General features: G+C 33.9%; 3 protein-coding genes across 6 annotated transcripts; 2 read left to right on the top strand and 1 right to left on the bottom strand.

The window, feature by feature from the left end:
• The first annotated feature begins 842 nt into the window (after positions 1-842).
• On the top strand, positions 843-4,136 carry LOC111893311 (protein INVOLVED IN DE NOVO 2). 2 transcript variants are annotated; one of them, XM_042897736.2, is made up of 7 exons: positions 843-998; positions 1,689-2,626; positions 2,714-2,895; positions 2,999-3,088; positions 3,171-3,455; positions 3,535-3,735; positions 3,799-4,136. In XM_042897736.2, exons 2-7 carry the CDS (start codon positions 1,708-1,710, stop codon positions 4,027-4,029), a joined length of 1,908 nt encoding a protein of 635 aa, XP_042753670.1. In that variant the 5' UTR covers positions 843-998; positions 1,689-1,707; the 3' UTR covers positions 4,030-4,136. The 2 variants fall into 2 exon arrangements, with proteins under 2 accessions (XP_042753670.1, XP_023745140.1); XM_023889372.3 differs by having other exon boundaries at positions 3,526-3,735.
• A 2,013-nt stretch (positions 4,137-6,149) lies between these two features.
• Positions 6,150-8,000, top strand: LOC111893312 (factor of DNA methylation 2). Of its 3 annotated transcripts, none has more exons than XM_023889373.3 (5): positions 6,150-6,384; positions 6,774-6,994; positions 7,078-7,257; positions 7,334-7,546; positions 7,640-8,000. In XM_023889373.3, exons 1-5 carry the CDS (start codon positions 6,201-6,203, stop codon positions 7,892-7,894), a joined length of 1,053 nt encoding a protein of 350 aa, XP_023745141.1. In that variant the 5' UTR covers positions 6,150-6,200; the 3' UTR covers positions 7,895-8,000. The 3 variants fall into 3 exon arrangements, with proteins under 3 accessions (XP_023745141.1, XP_023745142.1, XP_023745144.1); XM_023889374.3 differs by having other exon boundaries at positions 6,245-6,384; positions 6,766-6,994; XM_023889376.3 differs by having other exon boundaries at positions 6,245-6,384; positions 6,735-6,994.
• Positions 8,001-8,783: 783 nt separating this feature from the next.
• On the bottom strand, positions 8,784-10,107 carry LOC111893307 (expansin-A6). The gene is made up of 3 exons (XM_023889366.3): positions 9,868-10,107; positions 9,443-9,761; positions 8,784-9,352 (listed from the first exon to the last, which is right to left on the bottom strand). The coding sequence occupies exons 1-3, from the start codon at positions 10,016-10,018 to the stop codon at positions 9,043-9,045; spliced, it is 780 nt and encodes a 259-aa protein (XP_023745134.1). The 5' UTR covers positions 10,019-10,107; the 3' UTR covers positions 8,784-9,042.
• Between the last annotated feature and the right edge of the window lie 8,770 nt (positions 10,108-18,877).

Genomic DNA, 18,877 nt, shown 5'->3' with positions numbered 1-18,877 from the left:
ACAAAAACCTGTGATTGAAGCCAAAACAAATATTATAGCCAAAAAATCGAGGTATTACAACTCAAATATTGAAGTTATCGATGGATGTTGCCCAAAAAATCAAATTTACAACACAAAATTCGAAGTTACAACTATAAAAATCGAAGATATTACAGCCTAAAACACGTACCTGTGATGGATGGATGTCGCATCGTCATCGCTGGAATCTCCGGCGTCGTTGCTGGGTGTTGCCGACAGAAGTGTGCCGGAGATGGTGGTCTTGCCGGAAGCACATAATGCAGCATGTGTTTCTGCATTGTGTTTTTTTTACCCAGGAAGATGATACGGCAGTAAGAAAGTAATTAGGGCACAATTGTTTTTCTTTTATTTTATTAAATTACAAATAAAACCCCAAATTATACATACTTTTGAAACTATACCTATTGGGTAAATAACTTTTTTAAAAACACCAATACGGTTAAAAACTTGAAGTAACATAGAGTAAACCAACTTCTTTATCATATATTTAAAAAAAAGTAATATAATTAAATTAGAAAAAAAATCATAAAAAAAGAAAAATAGAGTGGTAGGAATGTTAACACTCTCTACCAAATGCTAAGATTAAAAAAAGAAAAATAAAATGGTAGAAGTGTTAACACTCTCTACCAAATGCTAAGATTAAATATTAAATGGATAGAAATAAGATAATACCCTAAAATCTGACATGATGTTAGGAATTTACAGCTTTTTATCCTAAATAGTTCCTTTCAAAATGAACGATGAAACATTAGTAAACAAAAGTAAAAAACAAAGCCCAATTTCATCGATAGTCGATACTTCTATTTTGCATTATATTTCACATTTCCCAACCTCCACTTGTCACCCTTCCCTTCCGTTCTGCTGCTTCGTCAACCCAAGACCCCCAAAATTCAATATTCCTTAAGTTTTAAATAATTACTTTCACTGATCTTCATCTAGTCGAAATTCCATAGTTAACCGAAGAGTTCAATCCAATCGACGTAAGTATCCTCTCTTCTTCAGCTGTTGCTGCGTACACGCATACGGTGTGTGAAGATATATATACTCTGTAATCATACGTTTTAAGTAATATAGAGTTTATTTATCATTTTTTTGAGTGTTTGATCTACATTATCTTCGGTTATTGCAGTGCATGTTGATATTTCGTGATGCTTCATATTGTACTGTTCAATGATCCTTCCCTTCTGCTGCAAAATGTAGTGTATGATCTACAGATAGTAGCGATTTTACTTCTAATTCTGACGGAATCCTTTTTCTGAACAAACAAAAATGATTTGTTTATTTTCAATTCGGAGAAACTATGGATGATTGCGGTTCTCTGTAACCATACGCACACTTATTCATAATGTTTGTATTATTTGGAAATGTAGAAAGATAAATGCGATTATAACTTCAAATCGCAGAAGTTATGTACTGAAAGAGAGAACATTAACCTAAAAAAATCGAAATACTAGTAATGTGACTTCGTAATTTCTAGGGCACGATGTTGATTTATATTTTATGCATAATCAACAGACGGAGTCATATTTTATGCAGATATGTGTTTTTGATCTGTTTGTGTGTTTTAGTTGATCACTAACACCTGTGCATTGGTTTGAGTTGTGTTATCTTCTGAAAATACCATCTGCTGATATGCATAACATTAATACTTACCTTTTCCATGTTAACAGGCTTGCTTGTTGATTAAAAATGACTGAGGATCATATGGAGCAAAGTTCTGATGAAGACAGTGATTCTGAACTAGAAGAATATGAAGAGAAAAGCTATGAAGAGCTCAAGGGTGGAAAATATCACATCAAATTACCAAACGAATCTTTCACTTGCCCATTCTGTTCTAACAAGAAAAAGCATGATTACCAATACAAGGACTTACTACAACATGCTACTATGGTTGGGAAAACTGATTCAAAAAAACGAAGCAAGAAAGACAAGGCAAATCATCTAGCATTATCCAAATATCTCAATAAAGATCTATCAGAAGCCTCTGGTTCCTTACAAGTTAACAATGAGGTTGATCACCTTGCAGATCATGATGGTGATGAGATGTTTGTATGGCCATGGAAAGGCATTGTTGTTAACCTACCAGTTAAGTTAACAGATGGGCGTTATGTTGGGAGCAGTGGTTCAAGTTTGAGAGATGAATTAACCATGAAGGGTTTTAATCCTACGCGGGTGATCCCATTGTGGAATTTCCGTGGTCATTCAGGATCTGCAGTGGTTGAGTTTAAAAAAGATTGGACAGGTTTCAATAATGCCATGTCATTTGAAAAAGCTTATGAGGCTGATCACCATGGTAAAAAGGATTGGAATCCAGGTAATGATCATACTCATAGCTCTGGTATTTATTGTTGGGTTGCTCGGGGTGATGATTACAGATCTAACAACATAATTGGAGAGCATCTTCGCAAGATTGCTGACCTTATGACCATTTCTGATATCATGGAAGAAGAAGATCACAAAGAGATTCAACTCAAGTCAACTTTGACAAATGTGATTGAAGTCAAAAAGAGGCACATTGAAGAGATGGAGAGTAAATACATGGAAACAGAAGTTACCCTTCGCAACTTAATTGCTGAAAAAGATAAGATTCACCAATATTATAATGAAGGTATGTGTTATGTAGTATGTTCCAAATTCGATTATTGTTCACTTGTACACATAGTAATAAAAATTCCCATAATCTTGTTTTGATTAGAGTTCAAGAAAATCCAGTCGAGTGCACGAGAACATTATCAGAAGATACTTAATGACCATGAAAAACTAAAACTAAGACTTGAAAGTGAAAAGAAAGAACTTCAACTTCAGGGAGAAGAATTGCAGAAGCGTGAGGTTGTAAATGAAAACGAAAGGAAAATATTGGCTGAAGAGATCGAAGAGGTATGACATTATTATATATATATTTTTTAATTTCCAGATTGTTTTAATTTAATTTAAATACACCCAACAAAATAACAACATATGTTTATCTCCTATCTCCCAGAATGCTGCTAGAAATAGTTCGCTCAAGATAGCAACTGCTGAGCAAAGGAAAGCTGATGAAAGTGTGTTGAAACTTGCAGATGATCATAAGGTAGTTTTATTATACTTGTGTATAATATATAAAGTAAACTAAATCTGTAATTTGTTTAATTTGTTTTGATTGTGGGTGTTAGAGGGAAAAAGAGAAACTCCATGAGAGAATAATCATGCTTGAGAAAAAACTGGATGCAAAACAAGCAGTGGAGCTAGAAATAGAACGTTTAAGAGGGCAATTAAATGTTATGAAGCACATGGGGGATGATGATTTGGAGGTTTTGAAGAAGATGGATGAAATACACAACAACTTGAAGGAAAAGGAAGAAGAGTTTGTTGATCTGGAAAGCTTATATCAAACTCTAGTTGTTCAAGAACGAAAAAGCAATGATGAGCTTCAAGAAGCTCGCAAAGAGTTAATTGAAGTAAGTGTTTTGAGAAACAGTGATGTACTTTCATTTATATATTTTTCTTTTATTATATTTTTTGATGAAGGGATTTAAGGAAGTACCAAAAGGCACAGATATCGGTGTGAAGAGAATGGGAGAATTGGATAATAAACCATTCTATAACGCCATGAAAAAAAAGTACAATGAGACAGAAGCAGAAGACAAAGCTTCAGAGATATGTTCATTATGGGAAGAATACCTTCGAGATCCCAATTGGCATCCTTTCAAAATAATCACCATCAATGGAAAACCACAGGTTATTGGTCAAAACTTATATTCCTTGATAGTAGAGGGGCTAAACTGTAACTATTTGGTGTAGGAATTGATAGATGAAAGTGACGGAAAATTGGAAGGCCTGAAGAGAGAGTTGGGTGAAGAAGTGTACAAAGCTGTAATAACTGCTTTGAGAGAGATTAATGAATTTAATCCAAGTGGAAGATACATTATAACAGAGCTTTGGAATTTTGCTGAGGGAAGGAAAGCGACTTTGAAGGAGGGAGCTTCTTGTCTTTTGAAGATGTGGGATGCCAAAAAACGTCGGAGAACGTGACATGTGTAAATAGTTTTAGTTTGAATTTATGTTTTCGTTTTGTTATAATTAGTGTAAAAAAATGATGCCACAACCGGTTTTGTTGTTTAAAAGGTTCTTGATTATAATTTAGTGTGTATTGTTTTTCTTTTGAATAACTTTTAAATAAAAGGTTATATCAAAAGATTCAATGTTTTATTTTTTATTTTTTGTAATAGGATGATCTATATTGTTATATTTTTAATTATTTTTTTATGTAACATGAAGTTCATACTCCATATAACATAGATTTCATATTAAACTCATTTAATATTCTTATTACTTTGCATCTTTTTATTTTCATTCTATTGACTTTTAAAACTAGATACATTATAGTTTTAGAAGACAAAAAAAAAAACGTGTAAATATAAAGTTGAAAATAAACGAATTTGAAAACAATGTAAAAGTGAAATAAATAACACAGGTCTAAAAAGGTGTCAAAACGAAAAAAATATAAAAAATATAAAAAAGAAAAGAATATAAAAAAAACAAAGAAAAATATAAGATCAAGTTTAGTTTTGACTAAAAAATAAAAAATAAATGAAAATAAAGAAGCTAAAATAACATAAAACCGAGTTTTGGACATATGTAATATTTTGCAAATTATAAGGACTAAATTTGAAGTTTAAAGCTAACTTTATGACTAATTTTACAAAAAAGTAAGAAAATTAACCATGAACTTTGTTAATTGAGCTAAAATAATAACTCTATATAAAAAGTTTTGGTCAGAACAAAAAAAAAAAAAAAAAAGAAAAATAATAATAATAATAATAATAATAATAATAATAGAGTTTTTTTTCTTCCAATTATACATGAAAAGTTGTGACTTATGATATTTGCCCAACTTATTATTAACATAAGTATTTTTTAAAAAATAATAAAAAATGATGAGAAAATGATAAATGACATTTTTATAGAACATTTGAAAAGAAAATATAAATTATGAAAAAATGAACACTAATAACTATCTTTATTAGTATAAAAAGATTTCGTCGTTTTAAAAAAAATAAATATCAACTTAATGAAACAATCAATGAGTCAAATGGAATATCGAAAAATTCTTCATTGCATTGTGATTAGCAAATTATTTTTAATTATGTCACAATAAAAGTAATACCAGGGATGAGTTTTAGAACCGGAACCGGTTTTCCTATATTATAAGAATCGGAAACCGGACCGTCGGTTCTAGCGTCGGTTTCGATTTTTCAGTTATTTTTCAAATTATAACCGGTTGAAATATTACAGATGATATGTTATCTTTTGGAACTTGTAAATGATTCAATATTTAACCAAATTATGATTTTTTACATTCTAAATTGAAGTACAAACACTAAATTCAATGATGAAAAAAGAATCAAGTAATTTCGACTTCATATGAGTGAGTTATGCGCATTTTAAAAGCGGGATAGATTCCAAAAAAAATGTTGAAATAGAAAATAGGCAACATTGATATGTTGTCTTCCGAGGTCTATAACTGATTCAATATCTAACCAAATATGTGTTTTTATAGACTAAAATGAACTACAAACACCAAATTACATGCTGAAAAAAAAATTAATTAATTCCGACGTCATATGAATGAGTTATGTACATTTAAAAAAATGGGACAAATTCAAAAAAAATATTGAAATAGAAAAAACGCAACATCGGTATTATTTCTTTCAGGGCATGTGGCTGATTTAATATCTAACCAAAACATATGTTTGTACATTCAAAAATGAATTACAAACTCCAAATTACGTGTTGGAGAAAATACCAAATAATTCCGACTTTATATTAATGAGTTATTCACATTTTAAAAAAACCTGAAATTGTCAAACCTGTTCCGATTTTTACAACCGGGACCGTTTTTCATAAAAATGGAGAACCGGTAACCGGACCTTGTTACCAATTCCTGTTACGGTTCCGGTTGGGTTCCGATCCAATTCCAGTTAATGCTCATCCCAGTTCAATGGTTCAAAAGTTTAATAGTACAAAAATTATTACGATGGTAGTATAACTGAAACTTTTTAACAACAATAGGGGCCAAAGTGAGAAAATTGAAAACCAGAAGGGCTCATATTGCCCACATTATGTTAAGACAAAAGATGATAAGACCCCTTCAGAATTCAGACAGGACTCGTCTCTCTTGTTGACGACAGTCATCTGGAAAAATGGCGGAAGGTAAATTGGTTTCGGAGCTCCGAAAGGCACGTAGTTTGGCTGTGGGTCTAGCGAGAGAAGTCGACATGAAGAATCAAAGGCTATGGGAAATGGAGCGCCATTCCGAAGAGATATCTTCCCGCCTTCATTCCATGATCGCGGAGAAAGATCGCATGAACCATTCGTTTTCTGAAGGTATTTACATTCTAATCATTTTTACATTATCGAACTTTTTTTAGCATCCTTTCCGCGAAACCGATGAAGTCAATTGTAAACGGAAGACCTCGTATTTTTCGGAGGGTTTTTTTAGGTCAATGTATGGGTAGTTAGTTAGTTGTGTTCACCAAATTGGGAACCAATGCATATAGTAATTCCCTTCCTTGAAGATAATTTCTCAATTTTGAACCGAATTTACCCTAATTATGGGTTCAAGCTATGAAATCGAAGTTCACGGATGTACCCTAAAGTGAAAAAAACAATTTTCTTGTTCTAATTTTTAGTTTAGATGATATAATTTCTGAACACCCGTATATTGCACAATGTAGATACTTCCTGTTTCTAACACAGTTGGTGTAGCACTATAGAAATGAGAAAGATGCAGGTGCTTGGATCACAAAATACCAAATTGAAGACTGAATTGGAATGCCAATTGAGCAAAATGCATGTACTTTTTCAAGAAAGCGAAAAGCTGAAAGAGGAAGTAGCATATCAACGAAAAGAACTTGAACTAAGAGCTAATGAACTGGACAAAAGAGAGTCACAACTTGAGATTGAACGCAAAAGCTTTTACAAAGAGAAGGAAAAGGTACAAATTTCCTCTATTTGAAAAGTCATAATAAAGCTAAATTGACCTTATGGTATTTGTATCTAATAACCAATATCTTGCAGATAGCTCAAAACCCCTTAGACAGTGAATATGGTATGAGTGTCCTTATCAACGACTTAAGGGAAAAACTGGCTGAAAAAGAGGAAGAATTACATGATATGGACATTTTAAACCAAACTTTGATACTTAGAGAACACATGAGTAACAACGAGCTACAAGCTGCTCGAAAGGAACTGATAAATGTAAGTTTTCTTTATGGTGTGTAGATCCTTTTTTTGGTAGATGAAATATGAAACATTTCCTAGTTTTTTCATGTAGGTTTTGCCCCAAGTTTTGGAGGGAACTTCTATAATTGGCTTAAAAAGAATGGGAGAAGTTGCTCAGAAACCTTTTCAAGATGTGTGTTTGCAGAGATATTCTAGTCAAGATTGGGAAATGAGATCAGTTGAGTTAAGTTCATTGTGGCAAGATAAGGTGAATACTCCAAATTGGCATCCTTTCAAACAAGCTGTAAAAGATGGAAAATTACAGGTATTTTTCTTTCACATTATTCTATGTTTTTCAACTTCCTAGGTTAATACAAATACACATACACAACTAACTAATATCTTGTTCAAAATTTAGGAAATAATAGATGAAGATGATAGCCATTTGAGAGAGTTAAAAAGTCAATGGGGTGAGGAAGTATGTAATGCTGTAGTGAAGGCGTTGTTGGAATTAAATGAATATAATTCAAGTGGGAGATATGTTGTATCAGAGCTTTGGAACTTCAAGGAAAATAGAAAAGCTAGTCTTAAAGAAGTTATTGATTGCTTAGTCCACCAATTAAAAGCAAGTAAGTCACTTAAACGTAGGAGAGATGGTCAACGCCCAAATTGACTTCTTAACAAACTCACTCTTTGTTATTATACATTTAAATTGTTGTATGGTAATATAACTTCAAAGACTTTTGACTTAATATATGAAATATTGGGTGTTTGTAAAAGATTTTTTTTTTTTTTTTTTTTTTTGAAATTATGATTTGGTCAAATTGTGGTGATTGTGAAGACAGAGATAAAAGATTTGATGAGTGGATGAAAATTGAAAAACAGAGGATCGAATCCCTGAAGATTGGATATTTCTTGGCGTTTACCTTATATTTTTCTGAGTGGTTCAGTGTTGCATTATTTGTACAACACAATGATTTATTACATTATCCATGTGACTCTGTGAGTGAGACCATGTTGACATCTGTGTAGATTGCAATGCATGGTGATGGAACCCCTTATTCATTGCTTTTATTTTATATTATCTTCGCTACATGCTACATTTTTAAACAAATTGATAAAATTAAATAAATATAACATGTCAAGTGGGTTCAACAGAATTACAGATCAGTGTTTAAAGCTACTTTGATTTACATTTATATCGTTTTGCAAAATAATATTAAGAATTAAAAACAATCGCATGTGTGACTAGTCAAGTTTAGTTTGTAGTGTAATTCTTTTTTTTTTCCCTCCTTTTTTGACGAGGTTTTGAGAACTTGAACTTTTTGTTTAAAAAAGAAAAGCTTGAATTAAAGAAAAAACTCATTTGGTGGTATGAGATTATTAAAACTATTTAGTTAAAGAGAAACTCTATTAATCGATTATTAAAGAATATTTATAATAATAAAGTTTTATTGAATAAAGTTAGTTACTAGAAATCTAGTTATGCTCTTCTCATGTCTTTTTTTATTTGAATTGTTCGTTTCTCTCTTTCACACACATGAGAATGATAAGATATAAAATGAACATAAAATTTATAAGATTTATATTTTATAGTATGTATATTTTATATTAAAAGAAAATTAAAGCTGCGGGCCCCTAGAATTAGGCATAGCCACTTCAGCTTCATTACAAAATACAAAGGATCATAAAAGCACTTCTTCATAGTCAAAAAGTCAACAAAAAGCACTCTCGTATTTTCCCCCCAAAATAATACTATTTCTTAAAAATAAAACTAAAAATGGACAAATTTGACCCGCCAATCCAAACCCGAATCCAATTTCAAACCCGGAAATTCTTCCCGGTAAAAGTTTGCCCAAATTGCCAGTTCGAAGGTACTATGTTCATGGAGGCTGAAGATCGACCATCACTGCTTCTAACCCTAAAAGAAAGCGATTGTCCAATCAGCTGAGCGTTTGATTGCCAATTTTGACCCCAATTTCTGCTTAGACTCATCCAATCGGTGTTCGAACCTTTAACCCATGCCATCGTGATATCTCCGGCACCGGCGACGTTGCTGATCAAAATCAAGTTGAAGTACCGGAATCCATTAATGGTGAACCTTATCCCACCTTGTTTCCGGCACGCCACCCTAAAAAGAAAATCGTTACCAGTCTTACAACAAATTTGACAATCTGTACACCTATGGGAATGGGAGTGATGAAGTTAAATATTGACTCACCGGCGGTAGTTAACGGGGACAATTCCGGCACGATACTCTGCAATTTTGAGGAACATGGGCATGGCGAGATCGAAATGAGGGCGAGGTGGGTTACACCATCCACCATTGTCACTGGGTTGAGCGAAGTTAGGAGGGCAGAAATTGGTGGCGGTGATGAAAATTGAAGGGCTGCCGGGGTGACACCATTGAGGGTCGTTCGTACACTTTATCTCAAAACAAGCGCCGCATCTGAACCCATTGTTGAACAGCGCCGTGCTTAGCGCCGCCGTGTTCACGCCGTACCCTTGACTGTATAAATTCCCATACCCACATGCTCCACCTGAAAAATGAAAAATGTTAAAAGGGTTTTCTTGCAATTCGAGATTCAATTGCTTTGTTTCTTCTGAACTAATTTTGTAATTGGGAATCGGGAACGGGGAACTTACCCATGGTGCCAGATGCGTCACTACCACCGTAGAAGGTGGCGTGGGCGGATTCCCACTGGCCTCCGGTGTAAACTCCGGGGATACGAGCATTGACGACGGTTGTGAAGAATGCAGTTAACATTAAAAAGCAGTAAACACGACTGAGCTCCATTTTTGAAGAAGAAACAGAGTGATGAAGATAGGAAGTTGTAAAGCGTGAAGAGGATGAAGAATGTTAAGGGGGTACTTATGGAAGAAAAAAAAATACGGGTAATGGGGGAGAAGGAGAATCTTCTTGGGATTTGGATTACAAATCCTTGCATTTTTTTTTTCTGTGTGATTATATGACAAATACTAAAGTTATTACTAATTATTCTTATTTTGGATGAAAGAAAGTAAAAATTATTATTACGTAACAGATAAATCAAATATATTATAGCTACTTATGAGGTAAGAAGTAAGAACCATCCAAAGTACGTGTTTTCAAAGCAATTTAGATTATTACATAACAAGTTTTGTATACTGAACGTACTGACTATTGACTATTGAAACTTTTCGTTTTATTATAAAAATAGCAAAAATTAGTTGGGTGTATATTGTATAATATAGACTTAATTTCATAAAAAAAAACCCTCTAACATATTGGGATTTTTTTTGGTTTAAAGTTTAAACTTAGATTCATATCTCTTTTTTCCAATTCATTTTGGTATTTTTAACTAATTACCAGCTTACCATTTGGTTTACAAAAATGATATATATGTAGTTTCTTTTATATAAATAATATTATCTGTTTATTTACAAAATCAATTACAAAACCAGGAAAAGGATAAGCAACAACAATTAATTTGCATGAAAGGTAAAAAAAAATTGATCATTTTTTTGAAAATTCTTTTCACTGGACGATAATCTTATAATAATTTCAAAACGGAAAGATAAGGAACTAATAAGGCTAATATATATATATATATATATATATATATATATATATATATATATATATATATATATATATATATATATATATATATATATATATATATATATATATATATATATATATATATATATATATATATATATATATATATATATACTTAGATGATAGTGGCCAACTATAGGGTACCGCTAGAGTGTATGATAGCAGGTTATATAACCTCTTTTTCTTTCTCTCTTTCAAGTTTTGGTTACTTGTAAATCATGTATAAGACTTGTACCAAAATAGTTTGTGTATGTTTTTTTAATTAGTTTGTGAACTGGTTTTGCATGTTTTTAATATTTTTGTTAATTAATTTTGTATGATTTTAATTAGCTTGTATTTATTCTAAAATAGAAAAATTAAATGGGCTGGACAAATTAGAAAGATAAGTTCTATATGTTGTGGTATGAGAGAGATGAAATGAAAGGAAAGAGACCATATAATGTGAGAATGGGTTGAAAGATGTTTGCAAATTATAAAACTAATACTCTTTAAAACTATGTTAGTAATATCAATATCCCATTACCTCAAATAGAACCAAAATTGTATATTCAAGTCCTATAAAAAATTTCATAGAGTTAAAAACAAATTATAAATTCAAAAAAAAAAAAAGGTTCAATGGGATGCGATCCTTGACAAAAGTTCATTGTTTCTTTTCAAATTTTGTAAATACAAATTATTTTCCAATTTGGCAAAAAGTAACATGGTGCCGTTAGGTAAGGGTGGATGATAGAATCAAAATAACGCTCAATAACTTCTCTTGTTCGCACTTATTAATTTCGAGGAAGAAATGATCTTTAAGTAAAGTTTATTTGTTTTTTTCTGTAATTTTAAATGACCAAAAGGTCCCTTTACGATTATAACTTTTACAACACAAAACAATACTACATTTTTCAAATATTAATCTTATCAAGAAAATAAGAAATATAATAAAATACTGTTTTACTGTTTAGACTTTAGAATACTATAAATTTGAAATAATTTGTTGACATTTAATTCAAGATTATCTTTACTCAATTAAACTTTTATTTGATAAATCAACAAAAAAAATGATTGTTTCAAATTCATGTGATAATACTTGAACTAATGAAAAAAACATTGAAATAAATTTAATTTGAACATATGATTTTGAGGTTTGAGCAAAACAAAAAGTGTAAAATTCCTTTGCTATATTTGTCAAGTGGCTACTATCCCTTATCCTCCCCATGCCTGTCCATTTATATAATTTTTTTTAAATATATTTATGTGTATTTATTATAGGAAAAATACAACTCCCAAATCATATCCCAAGATTGTGATGGTCTACATTCAACAATAATGTTATATAAAATATTCATTTCACTCATCTATTGACAAGGAAATATTTTTATCGAGCTTATTTACTGACGTTTATATAATTTAAACTTTAAGCATATATATTTGACAAAATGAGCACATGTTAATTTAGCCTCAAATCATAAACCAAATGAATTATCAATTAAAAAAAACTATTCATTTGGATATGATTTTAACCCTTTTTATACAAATAATGATTTTTTTTTTCTATACAAAACCAATAGTATTAACAGGTAATGAAAATCAAATAAAAGGAAATGAAAAGGGACATAAAGGAGAGCGAAGAGATTTGTAGAGCTGAAAAAACGTTTCTTTATTGTGAAGGAAAACATCTTGTCTAGTTTCCCCTATCTCAAAATGTATTGGACAAACAAATTTTCAACATCCATGTGAGGTTACAAAGAAGTGCAAACTTATCTTTATTGGTTTTTATTACACGTATGTGATTTGATCTTACATACATATAAATTATCAGTTTTAAAATATACTTTCTTTATCAAAAATTTTAAGAAAACTCTTATTGTTTCATATTGACATGCATATATCAAGTTTGTATTTATTTGATTTTATGAAATTTATAAATTTCTGTTAGGTTAATAAACAATCAAGGAAGAATTATGCTGATTTATATTGTTTTATAGTAATAATGACAAATAAATGATGCTATTACGAAGCCTTTGGTTGTGTTCGGTATCGAGCTTTTAAAAGTTTTTTTTTGGAACTTTTAGCTTTTAGTTTTTATGAAAAAAAACTCAACAAATAACAAAAAAAAAAAAATTTGTTCTGGCTATAAGTTTTTACCTTTTATTTTAAACAAAAAAACATTTAATCAAAAAACTATTTAAAGTAGCATTTAACAAATAATAGGGTATAGAGCCTGAAACTACATATATATCATCACTATACCAAACCAAATGTATATATCGAACCAGATATATATACCGAACCAGGTGTATATACCGAACCATATATGTATACCGAACCAAGTATGTGTAGTGAACCACAAAAAAATAACGACTAAAGTACAAAGTGTTGTCATAACGGTGTCAAAGGACATTGGAAATCAAAGAGATACAGTCTGTACTACGATGTGTGACTGATGGATCATTTTACTAGTAAGAAACAACTGTAAAATGACTAGTAAGTGCACAAAAGTATACATTCAGGTATATGACCATTAATGCGACAAGATGGTAAACCTGCTCGGTACATAAAGAGGTCACCGCCTCCTAATATCGACAATAAATAAGTAACCAAAACAACTTTACAAGGTACGCAATCACACATACACATATCATTAAGATCAATATGACTCACAACATATTTTTCTTATATCATTGACTTTATCATCGAAGCGTTATCTTGGGATCACCTCCCGCTAAATCGACTCACGGGTTGTTTGTTGTCTCCAGGTTTATTGACTGTAAAGGAATCGATAACTTAAATAATCAATTGAAGGTGAACCCAGGAGCGCAACAAGTGGTGCCATCCGTAGGACTCCGCGACAAACAGCCAACGAAGAAAACCCATTTGTCGATGCAAGTCTCATCTCGAGAATGCAATATCTCGAAGGATCTGTAAAAACGCCACAGATTGCAACGGTGATAAAAAAAACAAGAATGTGATGTTGGAAGGCCTAGGAGGAGAATGAGGGGAAATAAGCCAAAAGAATTTGGAAGCGGAAGAATTGGAGATGGAGGAGTTCAAAGTCTTCAAAATATTTAGAGCCATGAGAAGGCGAAAAATTGAAAGAAATGAACAAAAGACCTAGAAAAAGAAAGAATGGGACTTGGTATCCATTCACACCGGTTAAACGAGAGATTCAGACGAGACAAATATAAGAGACAAGAATAATGAGAAGAAACTAAGCAAGGAGGAAGGAAGCAAGAGGGAAGTAAGCTCTGACCCTTCACGCTCTAAAAAGTGAAGAAGAACTCTCGTAAAAACCGGGAAATGTCTTCAGAAGTAGTAGAGGCAAAGCAGTACAACCAAGCCTTTAAAAACTTGAATTTTCGTTCACCCTTTATGGGTGATATCATGGAAACACCCATTCCAAAAGGACTGAAAAGACCAAGAGTGACTCCAAATGATGGAACATGAGATCTAGATGACTATGTCTCAAATTTTCAATGGGTCATCAAGATGATTCCAATGGACCCAAAATTGTGGAGTTTATACTTCGCGGGAACTTTGGATGGATCTGCCCGATATTTGTTAGCAAGTTTACCCCCTCGGAGTATAGGAAGCTTTGAAGAGCTATGCCAAAAAAAGGTTGTAATAACTTTATTCAGCAGAGGAGGTTCCAACAACAGGCACACACGATATTTGTATGTCGATAACATGGAGGTATCAAGAATTTCGAACTACCTGGAGCACCTGAGCCACAAAAAAGGGATCTAATGTCACAATCGTAGACTCAACATTTGTCGCTCGAAAACACCCAAACCTAGTTGCAAAGAGTTTTTGCTTAAAGGTAGAAACAACAAACAAAGTAGATGAAGGTTGATCTTTTGACGGTGGTTCCAGGGACTCAACAGGAGTTGGGAATTCTGAAGTTGGATGGGGAGGAATCTCAAACCATGGAGTTTCAAATTTTGACAAAGGGAGAGTTTCTTCAGCATGTTTTAATTCAGGATCAACAATAATCGGGCACTCGTGAAGAGTAATGTTGAAGGCGGTCTAAGGAAGAGGTTGGATTTGCATAACCAAATGAAGGTTGACTACTTAAGACCGTTAGACCACGACCTTTCGCGTCACCATCGCGAGTGGTTCTTTTTTGTTTTGGAGGAGATAAGTTGATCACATTGTCAAAATAATTCATCACTCCTTCCAAGGGAAGGATTTTATTTACCCCAACTTTCCTCTTAGAGGAAAAATTCCTTGGTGCCACCCTGGTTGAAGAAGACGATGGTTTCCTATTTTCGTGCTCCATCTTCATAATTTTCTTGGTAGGGGAAGGCATCACAGGCACAACAGCCTCCAGACTAGAAGGATTAGCAACAAAATCCAAGATAGATTCCAACCGAGAAGTAGAATTGGGTATGGTCACCTCCTCCGTGACCAGAGTATAGCTCAATAGGCGTTTACGGTGCAATCGCTCCAACAAAGTAACTTCCCGTCTGGCTAGGGTTTCCACTGGCTTTTTCCCTAATTTATTCCAATGGGAGCTTATCCCCACCATATCTAGCGTCACTTCTTCAGGATCTGTCCACTTGACAAAATTTTCCAATAGACAGTCTGTGATACTTTTTTCTTCGAGGGACAATTCGGGCGAGGGGTGGATAACCCTATCAGAAGTGAGCAGCAGTTACTTCATATTTGAACCCCAAGTGGGGGAGAGTTATTGGTTCAGGGAGAGAGAGAGAGCTCATAGTGGGCCGTATTTGTGTTTATTGATGGATCTCATGAACCACATGTGCATGACAATGTTGGATCTGTCTGTGATTGTATTTATTGATGATATATTGGTCTTTTCCAAGACTTAGGAGCAACGCGAGGAGCACTTAAGGGAAGTATTGGAGATTTTGAGGAGGGAGATACTTTTCACAAAGTTCTCCAAGTATGAGTTTTGGTTGCGCGAGGTGTAGTTTCTGGGGCACCTTGTCAACCAGAATGGTATTATGGTCGATCTTACCAAGGTTGAGGCCATGATGCAGTGGGAGGTTCCAAGGTCTTCATATGAGATTAGGAGTTTCCTTGGTCTAGCAGGTTATTATCGGAGGTCTATCCTGGATTTCTCTAAGATAGTTGTTCCTTTGAATCGGTTGACAAAGGAAATGGTTACATTTTGCTGGGGGTCTAAGCAGCATGCAACTTTTGAGACCTTGAGACAACGGTTGTGTGAGGCACCGATTTTGACCCTCCCAGATGGTGTTGAGGATTTTGTGGTGTATTGTGATGCGTCAATCACGGGTTTGGGAGCAATGTTGATGTAGAGGGGTCGCATGATCGCTTACGCTTCGAGGCAGTTGAAGCCTCATGAGGCGAATTATCTGACGCATGATTTGGAGCTGGGGGATGTGGTTTTCGCCCTCAAGAATTGGTGGCATTACCTCTATGGGGTCTGTTGTACTATTTACACTAATCACAAGAGCCTGAGTTATCTGATGGATCAGCCAAATCTGAACATGAGGCAATGCCAGTGGTTGGGTGTGGTGAAGGATTATGATTGTGAGATCCTTTATCACCCAGGGAAGGCCAATGTGGTAGCCAATGCTCTCAACCACAAGGCGGTCGCAGCTACGATCAGGGATATATGTTTGAGGATGACCGTGATTACTCCATTTTTGGAGCAGATTCGTGAGGCTCAGGTCGAGGCTATGAAGAAAGAGCACCAGAAGAGTGAGCATATTGTGGGTGAGGTGGCTTCCTTCAATTATGATAATCGTAGGTTGTTGACTCTTCATCGTCGGGTTTGGGTTTCGTATTAGAGCGGTGTGCGTCGGGTTCTGATGGAGGAGGCGCACAAGTCTAGGTTCTACATTCATCCTAGGGCGACAAAGATGTATATAGATCTTCACCCTGATTATTGGTGACCCTGCATGAAGCAGGATGTGGCTTGGTATGTGGAGCGGTGCTTGACTTGTAGGAAAGTCTAGGTCGAGCATCAGTGACCTTACGACAAGATGTAACCGTTGAAGATTCTCGTATGGAAATAGGAGGATATCACCATGGATATCATCACGAAGTTACCCCGGACTATGCGTGGAGTGGATTCGATTTGGGTCATCATGGATCGTTTGACCAAGAGCGCACATTTTATTCCGATTCAGGAGAGTATTTCTGCAGAGAAATTGGCTGAGGTTTATATCAGGGAGGTTGTGGCACGTCGTGGAGTGCCGGTTTCGATGGTTTTAGAAAGAGATGTCCAGTTTACTTTAAGGTTTTGGAAAAGGTTCCATGACGACTTGGGTACTCGTCTCTATTTCAACACAACATTCCATCTTCAGACCGATGGTCAGAGCGAGCGGACGATTCAGAAATTAGAGGATATGCTTTGGGCGTGTGTTTCAGACTTTGGTGGGAGTTAGGATACGTATATTTCGTTAGCGGAATTTTTGTATAACAACAATTATCATGCCAATATTGATTAGCCTCCTTTTGAGATGCTCTATAGGAGGAAATGGAGGACCTCTTTCTCTTTCCATTGGGATGAGAAACCCTTTTCCTTTTAGAAGTACCATGATTAATGGACAAGATAGGAACGGTAGGGTTGGAGCCAAGAACTTTCTTTATGCTTGCTTCAACAGTCTTAATGATGACATGTATTTCCATCAAGGTCTTATTGAGATTGTTCATATTGTAGTTCAAAATGAAGTGCTGATACGAAGTAGAAAGTGAGTTCAATACCATGTCAATGGTCAACTCCTTTGGCAACCCGACACCAAGATTTCCCAAGCTATCTATGTACGACTTCATCTTTTGAATGTATACACATATAAATCCTCTATCTTATAGTTTACATGCCATGGGGTATTTAATGATCTCAAATCGTTCTTGCCTAGCTTGCTCTTGGAATACCCAGAATTTGAATCATTCCCTCAAAAATTGACACACAAATGATTCAATTTAGAACATGAACTTGATTATGATGATCACATCAAAATAAATTTTTTTGAAATTAATTGGACAAACCATAGGTAAGACAACAAATGTGTGATGAAAAGAGGAATTGTCCAGGTCCAATTGCAATCTCAATGTTGAATATCATGTGCAATCCATCACCTTTGCTACCAACCACCACCACCGCTACCTTCTCCACCTCTACCATCACCATCTCTACTACTACTGCAACCCCAACCCCTAATCATAACGACACCGTTACTACCACCACCATCGCTACCCCTGCCACCGCTATCATCTCCGCCACTAACCGCCAAATTTATATATGAAAAATCACTTATGAACAGACACATACTTATTCATATATGAATATATTTATTCATACATGAATAAGTATATACAATGTTGCAAAACTCGGCTTACCCAGCCCTCCACCGAGACGAGTTATGTGAACTCGGATTAAGTCAAACTCGGTAAAAAATCGGTCAACCTCGGTCAAAATCTCTCTAACTCAGGCCTACTCGGTCTTACTCAGGACTACTCAGTCAACAAAGTCAAACTTGACCTACTCGGTTAAAAGCGGTCAAAGGGTCAAAATTGTCATCAAAAAAGAAAAAAATAAATAATTTCAAGATTAATATGTATAATACACTTAATGCTTTATTATTTAACACACATGTATCTAATTTTGTTATATATTTCAATCAAATTATGATTTTGACATATATAATTTTTCTAAAAATATTTCTACATCAATTACCGAATCCGAATACTCCCCGAGTACTCGCTACTCGGCTGTCGGCTGAGCAGGCACCGAGTAGCGAGTTCTACAACCTTGAGTATATATTTATTTATATATAAATATACGTATTCACATTTGAATGCATTTATTCATATACGAATATTATCTATTTTGTAGTCCAGTATGCTAGAGCATTTAAACGACAGATTCGAAATGAGTAACCCATATTTATTCTCGTTTTCTCAACCTTTGTTTTTCTCAATTGAACCTTTATATATATATATATATATATATATATATATATATATATATATATATATATATATATATATATATATATATATATATATATAGAGAGAGAGAGAGAGAGAGAGAGAGAGAGAACTAGGTTTAAGTATTCTCACTAATTATTGTGG

The sequence above is a fragment of the Lactuca sativa genome, chromosome 8, assembly GCF_002870075.4.
Source record: "Lactuca sativa cultivar Salinas chromosome 8, Lsat_Salinas_v11, whole genome shotgun sequence".
Lineage (NCBI taxonomy): Eukaryota > Viridiplantae > Streptophyta > Magnoliopsida > Asterales > Asteraceae > Lactuca > Lactuca sativa.
Note: the sequence above shows the minus strand (reverse complement) of the source record. Positions and strands in the feature narration are given on the sequence as shown.